Source organism: Pipistrellus kuhlii, unplaced genomic scaffold, assembly GCF_014108245.1.
Source record: "Pipistrellus kuhlii isolate mPipKuh1 unplaced genomic scaffold, mPipKuh1.p scaffold_m20_p_12, whole genome shotgun sequence".
Classification (NCBI taxonomy): domain Eukaryota; kingdom Metazoa; phylum Chordata; class Mammalia; order Chiroptera; family Vespertilionidae; genus Pipistrellus; species Pipistrellus kuhlii.
In genome coordinates this window covers 29,779,180-29,794,859 of record NW_023425427.1, presented here as the reverse complement: position 1 = coordinate 29,794,859, position 15,680 = coordinate 29,779,180, and the positions used below count along the sequence as shown (strand labels likewise).

At 38.0% G+C, this 15,680-nt stretch overlaps 1 protein-coding gene and 1 non-coding gene across 16 annotated transcripts in view; both read right to left on the bottom strand.

The window, feature by feature from the left end:
* Nucleotides 1–15,680, bottom strand: part of TRPM3 (transient receptor potential cation channel subfamily M member 3) — a 663,453-nt gene that overhangs the window by 153,503 nt on the left and 494,270 nt on the right. For all 15 annotated transcript variants that reach the window (XM_045580124.1, XM_045580129.1, XM_045580126.1 and 12 more), the window contains one exon: nt 3,641–3,815. In XM_045580124.1, coding sequence (XP_045436080.1) covers nt 3,641–3,815 — 175 coding nt within the window. The remainder of the gene's footprint in view (nt 1–3,640; nt 3,816–15,680) is intronic.
* On the bottom strand, nt 13,388–13,494 carry LOC118716813. The gene has a single exon (XR_004987271.1). It is a non-coding gene; the product is annotated as a U6 spliceosomal RNA (small nuclear RNA).

The following is a 15,680-nucleotide window of genomic DNA, read 5'->3' as shown; positions in this document are numbered from 1 at the left end:
ATGGAGAGATGAAGATTTTATTCACATCTTTAAGAAAATAAAACAATAAGCTACTTAGCTAGATATGCACTTTTATAGTCTGTGGGCCTATATTATTTAACAACCTATAAATAAAAAATTTTAATCATATTTAAATCAGCAAAGTAACTGAAAAGTAAAAATGATGTATGTTTCCTATAGTCAACTCTACATGTATAACCATACATATTTAGGTCCGTTTGTTTATATAAAAATAGTTACGCATTCACATTTATTTATAGTGAACCATGTACCAAACTCTGTTGGGCTTTACTAGAAATAAAAGAAGAAATCCTCCTTGGTGAATGAAGTCTAGGTGGGCTAGTTCTTTTTCTTAGTGTAGAGAAAGCAGCACACTACTGCAAAATCATATTCTTCGGAAAAAATTTTTTTAATTGGCTGCACATGTGTGGCTAGACAACTTCATTTCAAGCTAAATAAGCGTGATTAATTCTGGCAGTTATTCAGATGGCACACGGAAACATTCCAAACTCATTTTATCATGATAAATGTATAATAGCTTTCCTGGAGTAGCAAGAACATACTTTTAACCATAACAGTCTATAAATATTTATTTGAAACCTTAAGGTTTTAGCTTTAAATAATTCCCAAGATACAAGATTATATCTTAATTCTTTCTCTCCACACTAGTTATGTGCATGACTTCATATTCTTTGATAATCAGTCATGGTTCATGTGTTTATATAGATCCCATATAGATTGTGCTCTTGCATATTTTGACCATAGAATAATGAGAACTAAAGCTAAACTTTAGTTTTAAAACTAAAACAGACAATTAAGGTTAAAGGGGCATGGGATTTCTGACTTAATTTTCAGGCTTGGGCATAATGATCTGGGTTAGTTAAGGAAAAGAATTCACATGATGGAGAGTTGATCGGTGTGGACATTGGTTTACAACTTGGATTGATCAGCTTGGAATGCACTGGTTTTATTTTTTTGGAATACACAGAATAATAAAAAATATCAGAAAATTATAATACAAAGAGGCAACTGAGGGTAACTGAAGTGTTTAAAGGAGAGTACCTCCATATGAGAAACACTGAAGCACATACCAAAAAACCCATTCCTGGGATTTATAATACGCCTGAAAGAACCCTGATCTGGGATCATGAGCTGTGGGACCTTGGCAAAGCATTTAATTTCTCTATGTATCTGTTTCCTAGGTTAGATAATATGAAGTCCCGCCCAGTTCTAACATGTATAACAGTTCTCTGTTATTAAAATAGAGTCAGGAGGGGTAACTTACCAAATATCTTAACATTTTCAAGGTACACAACCCCAAATAATGACAAAAATAGACACTAGCTACAGACTCTCACTGTGTATGGACCAAGAAAACCTGAAATGCCGAGGCAGACACCTTGCTTCTTCATTAGTTTCCTGAAAAGGAACATGCACCGTGAATCCAAACTTATGCCTACTTTATGGAAATACAACAAAATAATTGCAAGCACTAGGAAGCAAAAAATAAGCCAAAGATAAAAACTGCATCAATTCTTTAGTTATTTCAGAAAAAGGAACAAATGGCTATATTCAAATCAATGAGAACTTCGGCTAAAGCAAAGCACAGTTGAGGATTTTGTTGGTAATATGCAGGCATTTGGGCAAATGTATCTCTCTCTCTCTCTCTCTCTCTCTCTCTCTCTCTCTCTCTCTCTCTCTCTCTTTCCCTTAGTTATGAAGTGGGCCAATATTTACTATCAAAGAAGAAAAGTAATTTAATTAAATTTGCCAGTAAGCAAACTTCAATTGTGTGCTTATAAAAATTACTTTTTTTTTGTCGAAAAACCAGTTTGGCTCAGTGGATAGAGCATCAGCCTGCAGACTGAAAGGTCCGGGGTTCAATTCCGGTCAAGGGCATATACCTTGGTTGCGGGCACATCCCCAGTAGGGGGTATGCAAGAGACAGCTGATCGATAATTCTCTCTCATCAATGTTTCTAACTCTCTATCCCTCTCTCTTCCTCTCTGTAAAAAATCAATAAAGTATATTTTAAAAAATTAGCTTTTAGGAAAAGTATCAAAAGCTTTAACAGGGCTTAAAATAACTATCAGTATTTGCAGTGTTGAGCTAGAGGCCCCATGCTTTTCATTATTCCTCCTCTCATATATTTTGGTTCACGCACCTGCCAGGTGAGGGTGACGATTTAATGGCTCATCTGTGCTGGGCTGCTGGCTGAGAAAAGGAAAGAATGTGGAGAGAAAAGACGGCATTGGGCTGCCATGCTGCATCTCATTACTTTAAGGCAGACTGGGTGACAGAGAGGTGGAGGGGGAAGTGTTGTGAAGTAGACAAGCTCACCTGTCACTTTTATTATTATAATTACAATACTAACTTATCTACCGTATTTTCTGGTGTATAAGACGACCCCCTAATTTTACAGTTAAAACATAGGTTTAGGCCTATATTCGCTGTATAAGACTACCCTCCCACTTCCGAGGCAACACCAGTTCTTTTTTTAATAGACCGCCTCTCTGACTCTGGCCAATCTGAGCAGGCTTTTTACTAGAACACAGTAGTCATCTTATACGCCGGAAAATACGGTACTTACTAGATTTACTGTGAGTGCTTTAAACCACACACACACACACACACACACAAACACACAGACATTTATTTATTTCAGAGAGGAAGGGAGAGAAAGAGACACATCATCAATGATGACAGAGAATCATTGGTTGGCTGCCTCCTGTACCCCTCTTCCCTCTGCCTTCCCCGCCTCCCCGCCCCAGGCCTACTCTGATCAAGCCTGCAACCCAAGCATGTGCCTTGACCAGGAATCGAAATCATGACTTCTTGGTCCACAGGTCAACGCTTATCCACTGAGCCACACTGGCCACACTATTGCAAGCTCTTTGAGGGTAGAAATGGTATGTTATTTTCTATATTTCAGTGCATGGCCCAGAGTAAACACTTATAGTAGAATTATTAAAGGTATGAATACAAGACCCCCATCTTCTCTGGGGTTCCTTTCTCTCTCTGTGTTAGAAGAATTGATCAGGTTAGGAAGCTCCTTATTTAAAACTTCAATGTCTCCCTTGAGTTTTCCCCTTCAACTCATTCACACCTTGAAAATAAATTACTTTCATCTAATAATCTATGAGTGCTGGATCCCACAATTCGCTGGATGGAACCTCAGGGGGAGAATAGGGCCAGGAAGGGAAGTCCTCAGTGGGGCTGGGACGTTGGATTACTGAAAGCAGCACGGGGGGCTGACAGATAAAGGAAAGGACATGAGGGATTTAAGAGGTGTTTAGATAGGGCCAGAGTGGTTACCTTTACAGAGATTCCCCTTTCCAAGCCATTTTAGAGGGATCTGACAGCAAAGGCTGCCAATTGGTTTTGTAAACATTTAGCATTTGTAAACCAGTTTAGTGATGCTGGTGTTTGTGGCCAAGCCTGGAAGTGGATATACCAGCTTCCCCCGTTACAAACCTGCACTAAATGGTCCAGATTGGCTGTGCTAATGAAAAAAAGAGAAAGGCCCAAAGCCCCTTTCTTCCCCTCATCCTCTCCATCATCAGTGTGGGCTAGCACAGCTTTTACAGAATATTCCGCTTTGCACTCACAGGTCCCCTATGGGGCCTGGTAAATTACCTACCCGCCTTCTTCTGAATATTTATGTCCAAACGCCAGGATGTCGGATGCCCGTCCACTCCCATCGCAGACAACAACGGGCACGGGAGGGGTGTCTCGAAGGTACTCCAAGACAATGGAGATCACATTGGGTCCTCCTTCCACAATGAGCGCCACTACTGGAACGCCTTGGCCGATTCCTGCATTAAAAAAGGAAAAGAAAAGGAAAAAAGAGAAAAGAACACAAAGCCAGCAAACCAAAGAAACACAAAAAAAAAAAAAAAAAAAAAGAGAAACAAAAAGCACAAACTAAAATTACTGAGCACAGGGGGAGGTAACAACATACGAGGGGATAAAAATACTGAGGGAACGTTTACAGGAAGCCCTTTGGCAGAATGTTCCCCCCAGAAAGTCTAGTTGACTTTGCTCTTTCCCAACAATGACCAGGTGCTGGGGTCAGTTAAGACACTGGTGACCATACTTGATAGGCGAGGGCATAGTGAGAGGAGAGAAAGGAACTGATCACTAGATGAAACATCCGACCAGCAGCCAAGGATTGGAAGATAAAGGTGATCTTAAGCAAGTCTTGTATGTATTCAATGGTTCCGTCTGTTATAGGAAAAATGGGAAGTTAAATTGTCACCTTCTGGAAGTCATCACAGTGGTAATGCCTAAATGATTCTTTTTGATTAAAGACTATGAAAATCAGCTGATGGCATATTTTAACTTGCTGGATCAATCACTGAGTAATGGGTTTATTTCTGACCATAAATGATCAGCCTGATTATTGACTCTAAGCAGTATAATAGTCATCAGGGGACATGGACTCTGCCATCTGCCACTATTGCATCCCTCTCTACTGAGCAAGGTGTCAGGCACATGATGGTCAGTAAACATTTGCAGAATTCAGTGGTTTCACAAATCTTTCTTAAAGGATTTAAAACTATGCACGCTGTACCAAAATATATTGATATTTTCAAGTAAAAATTGCCTTAATATCAGTACTTACATATGGTCCAACCTAACATATTAAAGACAAATATTAAAAACAAATGTCCATAAGAGGCATGGGAAAGAAATCAAATTCATTTTTAAGTGTCAAGTCAAGCATCATCTTTATTCATTGAATGATGTCCTTTTATTCAATTTGGTATCACTTTGTATTTTCTCATTCAGCATTCTCAGAAAAGTTAGGTTATTGAGCAGTATCATGATAATGAGATGGTTTTGTAGGTACACAAAGCAGTTATCTTCAAAGAGAACTAATCAAGATTCTATACCACTTCTATAAATAGGAATTAGAATTAGCCTTTAGTCATCTCAGTTCTCTCTCTTCCTCCTTTTGCTTTGTTTTTATCTTATATCAAGAAACTGCTTCCCTGTGAGAAATAATGGTTTGGGGTTTGGTTTCTTGCTCCATTAATAAGAGATTTTATTTCACTTGTATGTGATCTGCTTTACTTCTAAATCAGTTTTTCATGGCTTGATTTTCATCTTAAAGGAGTGGTTCAAAATGCCAGTTACACACAAATGTGTGCTGTTTTAAATCAAGTGTTTAAAAAAAAACACCCAGAAAATTGTTGCTCAAGGCAAGATGCCAAGATTTCTTTTTGTTCCTCAGAGGGAAATGGAGAGAGAGAGAGAGAGAGAGAGAGAGAGAGAGAGAGAGAGAGAGAGAGAGAGAGAGAGAGAGAGAACACTCATGGTCCCATCAGTTTTCTGTGTGTGGATAAGTTTTGAGAGTTACTCCTTCAAATCCAAGAAGGATGTGAAAGGTCATATTGCTCCCCTTCATGACCCAGAAGCCCTTCATGACTCCGACACGAGATTGTTGGAAGCTCTGTTCGGGTGTCTGTGATGAAGATCTGCCCCCATTGCTGCTGATTATGAGGACTAAGTACATTCATCTTGAAATTTGGACGTTAAATTCTTCTTTGGACATTAACCTCTAAGTCTATTTTTTAGAGACTGGGATATTTGAATACTTTCATGAATCTGACAGCTAGTTACTCATTCTCCAGAAAAATAATTGTACATATGGACAGTCACAAAAATATTTGTATGTAATTTCAAGGATTTCGTGGAACTCTGATGCCTATTCATGAACAACTTGCTAATGGCTTCTTCCATAACCCCACCCTAAGTGAAACACATTGACATATTGGCAAAGAACACGGGCTTGTGTTCTTTTATGAAGCTCACTGAAGCCTGTCAGACAAGTTCTGGGATGGGCTTTCAAACAAAACTTTATGCCCAGGGAAACTATATCTTGTTACTGCTATTTTCATTGATTGGCTTAACTTTCCAGGAGGAAGTACAATCTACAGGCTTCTTTCCTCCCTCCATTTCTCTTCTTTGATTTTGTTTCTTCTGTTCACATGTTCTTTTCTAAATTATATTTTAGATATAGAATATTAAAAATTATCTAGAGAAATTCACAAATTTACAAAATAATATCTGTAGTATATGACTTCATTAGAAAAGAAAAGTTTTTTAAAATATAAAGAATGGCATATATATATATATATATATATATATATATATATATATATATATATATATACCATAGATATGATAGCTGGGCTCCTCACAAATGTATAATTGATTTCAGAGAGTAAAGGCCATGGCCATTTTTTTTTATACTTTAAAATATGTTTTTTTATTGACTTTTAGAGAGGAAGGGAGAGGGATAGAGATATGGAAACACTGATGAGAAGCATTGGTTGCCTCTTGCACACCCCCTACTGGTGATTGAGCCTGCAACCCTGGCATGTGCTCTGACAGGAGTCAAACTGGTAACCTCTTGGTTCATGGGTTGATGATACTCAACCACTGAGCCACACTAGCTGGGCTATCATTTTCTTTATCTTAAAAAAGTTCAGTATAAATGTCTTTAAGGATCCTCACAAATGTATACTTTAATCAGCTAAACCAACTGACCATTCCAGTCTCAAAATAGTTGTTTAGACTTACAGCTTTAAAAATATAATCTCTATTATTGGGGGTGGGGTTGTTATTTTATCTAGATTTCTCAGGGGAATTTTTGTGAATACTTGTTCTTTTATTTTTTAAAAAATATTTTTATTGATTTTTCAGAGAGGAAGGTAGAGGGATAGAGAGTTAGAAACATCGATGAGAGAGAAACATCGATCAGCTGCCTCCTGCACACCTCCTACTGGGGATGTGCCTGCAACCAAGGTACATGCCCTTGACCGGAATCGAATACGGAACCTTTCAGTCCGCAGGCCGACGCTCTATCCATTGAGCCAAACCGGTTTTTGCAACACTTGTTCTTTTAGTTTTGAGGAAAAGTAGGTTAGTTCTTTAGTTGGTTGCAATAATTTTTCATTATAACCAAAGACTTGCAGTTCTCAGAAATTTAATCTTAGAGCAATATATATTTGTTTAAGCAGGAAGAGGTAAGATTCTTTCCACACTTCAGCTTTTGCAATTTTGGAACTGAAAGCATGTAGCCTATAAGACTGTGAGCATGTGCCATGCATTTAATAGCTATATTATACAAGATTCCAGGTTGATCAGATTGACCAAATTATAAATTAAGCCCCAATCAATTGTGTTTTGCAGACTTTGGTCACATTTTGTTATAAATTCTGTGCAATTCAACCCAGGCTCCCAATAAGCAAAACATGTCAGAAGTGTCTTGAAGATTGGGTGTTGTGAGGAAGAATGTCTTAAAATTCCATGTGGCCTTTTTTTCTATTTATTTCTCTCTCTGCTGACATGAGACCATAATCTATAAGTTCAGGCACTTGTGAAAACATTTGGTGTGTTGTAGTGAAATGTTCAAAATTTTGATTGAACTAAATTAACACTTTGGTTTTACGTCAACATCACCATATGTGATCCAAAATGCCTAAGCCTAAGGAATAATTGATTTTTCTGTTGGCAAATGTTCATATTTACATAGATAGAATGTTGCAGGTTGGTCTTTAACCATAAATCATGTGATTATTACAGTATAGGTCACTTAGAAAGGAGAGTTGGAGTTTTATGTGAGAGGTGACTTCCTGAAATCTTGAGCAATTTAAGGCTGAATCTGCCAGTGGTGGGTGGACATTTCTGCTTAACAGATAAAGCCATGTTGCAATAACACAAACACAGTTCATTAACTGGCCTTGCCAGCTCTAGAATCAAGTGATTCTTATTTAGAAGTTTGTGTGGAGAATTCATATGCATTGAAATTATGCATATAGAGAAACTTTATCAATATTTTATGTAGCAGAATTTAAAATTTGCATAGTTAAGTTTTGCATAAAATTAAAAAGCATTGAACATGCACTCTTCATCCAACTTCTCACTTTAATGAGAAGACCTGTCCTTTGAATCAATGGTTGATTCAATCAACGGGTGGGTCACATCTCTTGTATTTGGTTTATATAAGGGGGCCATTAAAAACTCAGCAACTACCTAAAATCATGCATTTTTTAAATACTCTTTTTTTTTGGACATTAGCAAATACTGTCATGATGGGAAGAGTAGTAGCAGTCAAGCTATTTGCCTCATTTTAATGAGCACTCATTTACTGCCTACTTGAAAAGCAATGACCCAAGTTTGCACAATACTATAGCTTTCCATAAAGAGTTTCAGATTTAGATTCTTGATGTCCTTAATTTTAGTGCCTCTCTTCTGTGGTCTGGATTTATGAAAACTACATAAAGCTGGTAATTAGTTGTGTTTAACTAACAACATTAAAAACGATTCTTGTTTATTCATTTTAAGGTGCTTCTGACAATTAGGAATATTCCCATTGCATGAATATTCATGTACAACTGTAGAATATTATTGTTCAAGAAGAGAATATTTTAATATACTATACTTTGTAAAACAAAACATTATTGGAAATCTTTGAGCTTCTAAGGAGCAGAGTGAGTTTAAGAAAATATCTAGGCATGACAAGAAAAAAAATGCATCTAATTTTCACTAGAATAGCTCTTAATCTTCTATGGAAACATGTTTGAGATATTGCCTTCATATTTTGGAGGTAGAATACAATATCTATTTAAGATAACAGGAACATAACTGGAATATGTGTGACTTTACTTGGAAATGGGTAATAAACCAAAATATCTTTTAGCAAATCTTGATGATGTCCTCAATTAGTGAGTGCCCAACCCAGTGCAAGATAATCGTGTATGTGTCATTATTACTACACTTTTTTTGCCATGATAATTTTGCACCTAAATTGATGCTTAGGAAAGTATTTGGAAATATAAAGTAATGCACACACTATTAAATAAAGTGAAAACACAAGATGCTATACTTTTAGAAACTTATGGTTCTCTAGTGGGGAAGAAATGCCTGGAAAGATGACTGGGGTCTTTCCCTGAGATTGGGATTTCACAAGGCATAAATTTCAACCCACTTTAGGACTTCACAAAAATTAATAACCCATTTCCAAGTAAAGTATTATTTGAAACCATGCACATCCTAGTACAATAGTATAGGAATACATCTTGCTACAGTTTGATATCCTCAACATCTCTTATCTTGTCATCACCAGTAACTCCCTTATTGGTATTTAACTAATGGAACCCCTTCAAACACAACTTCCAGTATTGAAAGCTAATACAAATATTTCAGGATAAGCAAGCATATATATTTTATATTGACAATAAAAACCTCAGTATCTGTCTGGAGATATGAGCTTGTTAAGACATGGAAAACAGAGTTTGGATTAATGGGGATGTCTCTCTGAGACAGTGATAACAGATTAAAAATAATGGTGTATGGCATTTCTTATCCTGGGAACTAAGAATATAAAATCCATCGAATTAATATGGCAAGTCCCATTTTCCCCCCCGTTTGTTTTGAATATCGTTGAAGTAATCTATTTTGTGAATTATCAGTGTTGCAGGTATTTCCATAGAGATCCTTTACTAGCTCCCACCAGCAAGCTTTCATTTGGGATATTGTCTTTTTGCTTTACTTTTCTGTCTGGAAATCAGAGGCCAAAGGACAGGGTGGGAGAATGAATTGAATGGGAATATCATAAACCAGACAAGGAGGTCACTGTGGCATGTGAACTGGGAACACCCATCCATGTTTCCCCTACCCATACTCCCCTGTCAGATCATTGAATGTCCAAAGCACAGAAGGACAGTCTTAGTTGGCTTCTTTCAATGCTGATTTAATTCCAGACCTCCAGGGGGTCAAATGTGCCTTCCTGGAATTGGAGCAAAGACCCTGGGCCTGAGGTGAGTGACTGGGAGAGACGAATTGGCCTTCATTTTGGAGCGTACATTGATGATCAGGTTCGAAGCCTGGTTGGTCATGGAAAGCTGCTCTGCTTCTCTCACTTCAAGGGTGGAGTTAGCCGTGAACTTTACCCTCACAACAGCAGGAGGGGTTTTGATCTTCTCTTTGGAGAGCTCTATACCCAAGGGAGGAGAGAGCAATCACTCCCTTTTGATTGTCCTTGGTTCCTGGAGAGCAGCACATCTTCTACTTGCAAATGAGGCTGGGACATTTGCCTGCTCTCTCTCTGGCATTGTGGGCCCCAGATGGGGGTTTGCCATGGTTTCAGGGGGCTTTCCTGGAAGCACTTCTTCACGTAACACCATGCCCATTTCTATCCTACACTCTGAAAACTTTGACCTCTCTCACGCATCTCCTTTCACTGAGATTGTGGGCTGCGTGTCTGGAACTGGGCTGGATCTGTCCTGTCCTTATTCTCAGACTCCATTCTCAGTCTCGTGATTAACCCCTACTTTCGTTTAACTGCTGGCTTCTTGGTGACTCTCACTTTCCCTCTCAGCATGGGTCACTGGGCTATTTTACCTCTTGCTACTGTAAATTTTGGCAGCATGACTAGACTTCACAAAATTAATAACATTATTTGGAGCCATGCACATCCTAGTGGTGCAGAAATACATCTTGCTATAGTTTGATATTCCCAAAATGTATCTAACAAACAGAGTTGGTACATAGTTCACAGGGTTGTTCTGAGGAATAAAGAAGTTATTATTTATAAAGAGTAATTAGAATAGATTCTGGCACTTAATAACAACAAAAATGGTTAAACAAATGCAAATATATAGATTCTTCTTTACATTTATTAAGTTTATATGTTTCTACTTTAAATGTATAAATTTTCCATGAAGATTGAAAGCAAAATAAATGTATTTTATGTGTATAAACCAAAAGAGTGCTCTGAAAAAAAAATTTGAAACATGCTCTTCCAAAATTTAAATAGTCTCTCACACAGACCAATAATATGCCTCGGAAGCCCAATTCCTTTCTCATGTATTCAAAAGGCTAAAACTTTCTGTTTGGTAGGGGCCTCTTCTCAGTGCTTCAATCAGCTTGTTAAGTCTTTTGAGTTTTGTGGGTTAGACAAACATATAAATGCCAAATAACAGAATCAATAAACCACAAACCACCTCCAAGTATATTATAATGCTAATAAACTAACTTAGCTTTTGTCTCAGTCAATGGGAAACAGTTATTCCCTTGTGACTAGAGACTCTGATTGAAATATTTTGCTATTATTTTCCATGTATAACCAGGACATCCAAACAGCATTTCACATGAATCACTTCAATAGAAATCCAACAGCCAATCCCATGGGTTTTAAGGCAAGTATTAGTTTCATAAGAAGGAAAGCCAGCATTATTTTCTTTGGGGCCATTGTTTGCAGGCTTGATGTTTTAATGTAATTGATCTAACTCTACAAGAAAAATTCACCCAAACAAAGCTATAGTCTTCTTAGTCTCTGCTCTGTTCAAAACCCACATCAAAAGGCATTCCTTGCTTTCTCAAGTGTAAAGTAATCAGAGTGTTTCTAATTCATTTTACTTTTTAATACTTTGCCCACACTCCCCCATAATTGTGCCAGGATCTAGGTCCATAGCCTGTACAAGTTCTTTTGGCTTCTTGACAAAAATAAGTAAGCAACAGAGCAGCCAAGGGAATTATGGATGGAAAAAACATTCAAAGACCTAGCCTACTGTGCAGAGCAGAGCTGGGTAAGAGAGGCAGACAGCAAGAAAGAGGGAAATATTGCTGGTGGTATTTACCTTTCCAAAATTATTAAAAAAAATTTTTTTTGCATCAGTTAAGGAAGACTGCAATTTCTTTTCTCTGCCCCAAATGCAAAAGGTTCTGTTCTCTCCTTGAGGAATGTTCTTTCTAATTTGTGACAAACTGATACTCATCTTTCAATTCCCAGATTCAAAGACAAACCTTCCTCAGGTTCCTCCTGTGACCACTTCCCACTGCTAGGCATTCTCATTTATTTATTTTTATAGCATTTGCTTTTTAAAAAAAGCACGTGCCAATAAGTATGTACCTTACATATGTCTTGAAGTTTCATCTCATTAGTTACATGTTTGGACATGTCTTTTCTCTGGTAGGTTTATCTTTACATTCCCAGCTCTATGTATAGTAGTTTATCACTAAAATTTGGGGTACAGCAGGATACTAAGTTACAATCAAGTATATCCTGATTTTTTAATAGGTTAGAGGACATTACAGGTATTTCCACAGAAATTTTAAATGTTTTTATAACATAAGCAACTTTCTCTCAATCAGCTGACCTAAGATCCAGGGCACTCAGATCTGATTTAAATTTTTATGAAATCAGCCAAAACTGGTTTGGTTCAGTGGATAGAGTGTCGGTCTGTGGACTGAAAGGTCCCAGGTTCAATTCTGGTCAAGGGCATGTACATTGGTTGTGGGCACATCCCAGGTAGGGGGTGTGTAGGAGGCAGCTGGTCGATGTTTCTCTCTCATCGACGTTTCTAGCTCTCTATCCCTCTCCCTTCCTCTCTGTAAAAAAATCAATAAAATATATTTTCAAAAAAAATTTTTTTTATGAAGTCAGGAATTATACCAAATACCCAGTGTCTATGTCCATTGGTTTTCCCGTGGATGACTGGGATTTTACTTAACTAATTTTTCACAACAATTATAACATCACTGCTGATTATTATCCATAAGCACAGTCTTCCATGTAATAACAGTCATTGGTGGATTCCTATTTCTAATAGATAAAAGCCCAAACCCTTTCACATGACAGACAAGACTTCCATATTCTGGACTCAACCTTCATTTTCAGCCTTATCTCCCTCCAGATTCATTTACTCTGATTCTGGCCTCATCAGATTATTTTCATGATCCTCCATCTAGGATTGTTTAACTTCCCAGTAGCCGTCCTAATTTTTAGAGAGGAGTCTCTCTCCTACTTCTAATTTCATGGGGGAGGATTTTCCCTGAGCATATCCTTGGGCTTTCTAAGCTCATTTACTCACTTGGCTCTTTGGTAAATCTGAGAATAAGTAGGCTTGCTCACTTAGCCTCACTTCTCTCCCTTTTGGCATTGCCTGCCTGTAGGAAACCTGAGATCACTGGCTCCTCCAGGGGCTCTGCCCCAGAAGGTGTGTGGTGGGCTGGGGGTGGGAGATAAAGGCTCCCTGTGAGATTCTACCTAACTCAGGGGAGTCACTAAGCCCACTAAGCCAACGGACTTAAAACCACGTGTGCTAGCTTGTCCCCCAACTAAAAGTGGTATTTTGAATTCTATCAAGTTTATTTCTCAGATTGTACAGAACTTGGATAAGGAAGAAAGATGTATTTATTGTGGGTCCTCAGAGATCCCAACTCAATCTTCCAAGTCCAGGTCAGAGGTTACTAATTCCTGAGGCCCTTCATAACTCTCTCAGGCAGTATTAGTTATTCATTCTTGTGTAGTCCCACTGTTATTATGGTTGTTTACATATCTTTTGGCAGTTATTTTATTCTGCCTTTTTTTTTTTTTAATATGGAATGCTTCACAAATTTGCGTGTCATCCTTGTGCAGGGGCCATCCTAATCTTCTCTGTATCTTTCCAATTTTAGTATATGTGCTGCCGAAGTGAACACTATTCTGCCTTGTTTTAATGAAAGTTTCATCCACTAAATTATAAACCCCTTGGGACAGAGACCTCCCCACCCCTCTTAGGCAACATTCTGGTTTTCATAGAGCCTCACTTAGAAAGTAGTTCAAATAAATACTTGTGAAATAAAATTAAAATCTACAACACCCAAGGTCTATACCTTGGAACTTACACAGCTGAAGAAATGGGAATAAATCAGTGTTTATAAAGGGACCAAGTGTCATATCTCAATACTATTGATGTAGCTACTGAAAGTGGAGATGACAGCTATTTAATTGGCCCCATAGTGTCCTTTCACAGGTCTTAATCACTGGCCCTCTCCAGTGGTCAGGGACCTAGAGAAGAGTATGCTAAGTGACGTGGGTAGATGGTCACATTTCACTTGTCCATCTTGATTAAGTCTGGAAGAGTTCAAATTCTTAAGGACTTGAACAGGCAATTTCAGTTCAGCTGTCTTGTATTTTTAAATTGAAGCCTTGCTACTTCTCAGAATTGGACCCAGCTGGAGTCTCATGTCTTGGCCATTGGGGAAAAAGATTCAAGCAAAGATTTACCTTCTTCCCCTTGCTGGAAGGAGGTTCATGAAAATGGTTACTTCCTCTGGTTGAAATGAATAGGGAACTATGTGACTGAAATGGAAACCTAAATTCTGTCTCCTCTGAGGTGATTGATACGTTTTAGCAGCTAAGATGCTATAGAAGGCTAGGACCTTCATCCATCACCAAAGTTATTAAAATAGTTGACTGTCATTATCATATATGAGACAAAGGAAGGGTACTGATAATTAGTAATGGTATTCAATACAATTTCTAAGCAACCATTGGAAAAAGTAATACATTTTTATTTGATTTCTGGGCATCTTTTCCAAAAGATAACACAAATCCAATCTGATTGAATCTTTACTGTGACTAAATCCTTAGTGAGAAATACAGGTGACAATGTCATGGGGAATCTTCTTTCCTCTGGTTGCAAGTTTCCATTAGTGGAGGGAGCTCCATTAGTGTGACACATCTAGTCTCCTATGGTTCCCTTACTCTCCACATGTAGAACTGCGTAACCTGATCAGTGGTGACTAATACCTGTGTTTCTCAATTGGATGTAACTAATATACTAAAATCATCCACCGAGAAGGATTTAACTTCCTTCCTTCCTTCCTTCCTTCCTTCCTTCCTTCCTTCCTTCCTTCCTTCCTTCCTTCCTTCCTTTCTTTTTTTCTTTCCCCATAGTCCTCATGCCAGTCAGTGACATTAGTAAAAGTATCTATTGCAGACCCAAACATTTCCTCTGGTTGACCGTTTGGAGTTGGAGAACCCGTTTGGGCCTCATACTAAGACATTATCTCTAATAACTTCATCATTAATCAAAATGATATTTTGATCTTCATCTGCCTGCCTCCTGTGTCCACTCTCAGTCATTTGAAATTTGTTCCATCCAAGAGTGAAGTACAATTTTGGGGGCTTCCTCAAGCTTCAACACCATGAATTGCAACACTGTCATTTCTGTTTCTGGCTTCATTTTGCAGCAGCATCCAACAAACTTGAGTGTCCTATTCAAGTTTGTGAACAGAAGTTTATTGTTTGGGTGCAAATATGGCATTCTCTGAAAGATAAGTATTTTCTTGATGTCATAGCTCCTAAATAATTGACAATTTCAATATGTAAAAAATGGTAATTACAAATGGAGCCAAAGCCAGGTTGTTTATGAATTTCAGGGTTGCAGTGAATGATTTAAAGGCAGTTTCTCTCTCCCTTACGGAAAGCAGCCCTGAACATTTACTTGGAATTGGGCACTCGGCCAGGCCGGTTGCACATGCTTACTCAATCTGCTCAACAACCCTGTGATAGAGATATTATTATCCCCATTTTACTGTTAAATAAACTGAGGCCTAGAGAGTAAGTTGCATGTCTGAACTAGGTTTCAAAGAGAAACCTATTAGGAAATGCAGAGACTACCCTCTGCACTCTACTGGGTTGTCTCTCACCAGGTGACCATATGATTTATCATACTAATGCCATAAAAATGTTCAGGTGAACAGACCATCATTAATTGTTACTGTGGATGACAGGTATAAGCTGGAAATGGACAAACCAGTACTTATGGTCACTATCTCTCTCATGTCTCAGAGTCTCAAACTATCCAGCAGATTTTAAAAATAGATGCCGTCCCCAGATA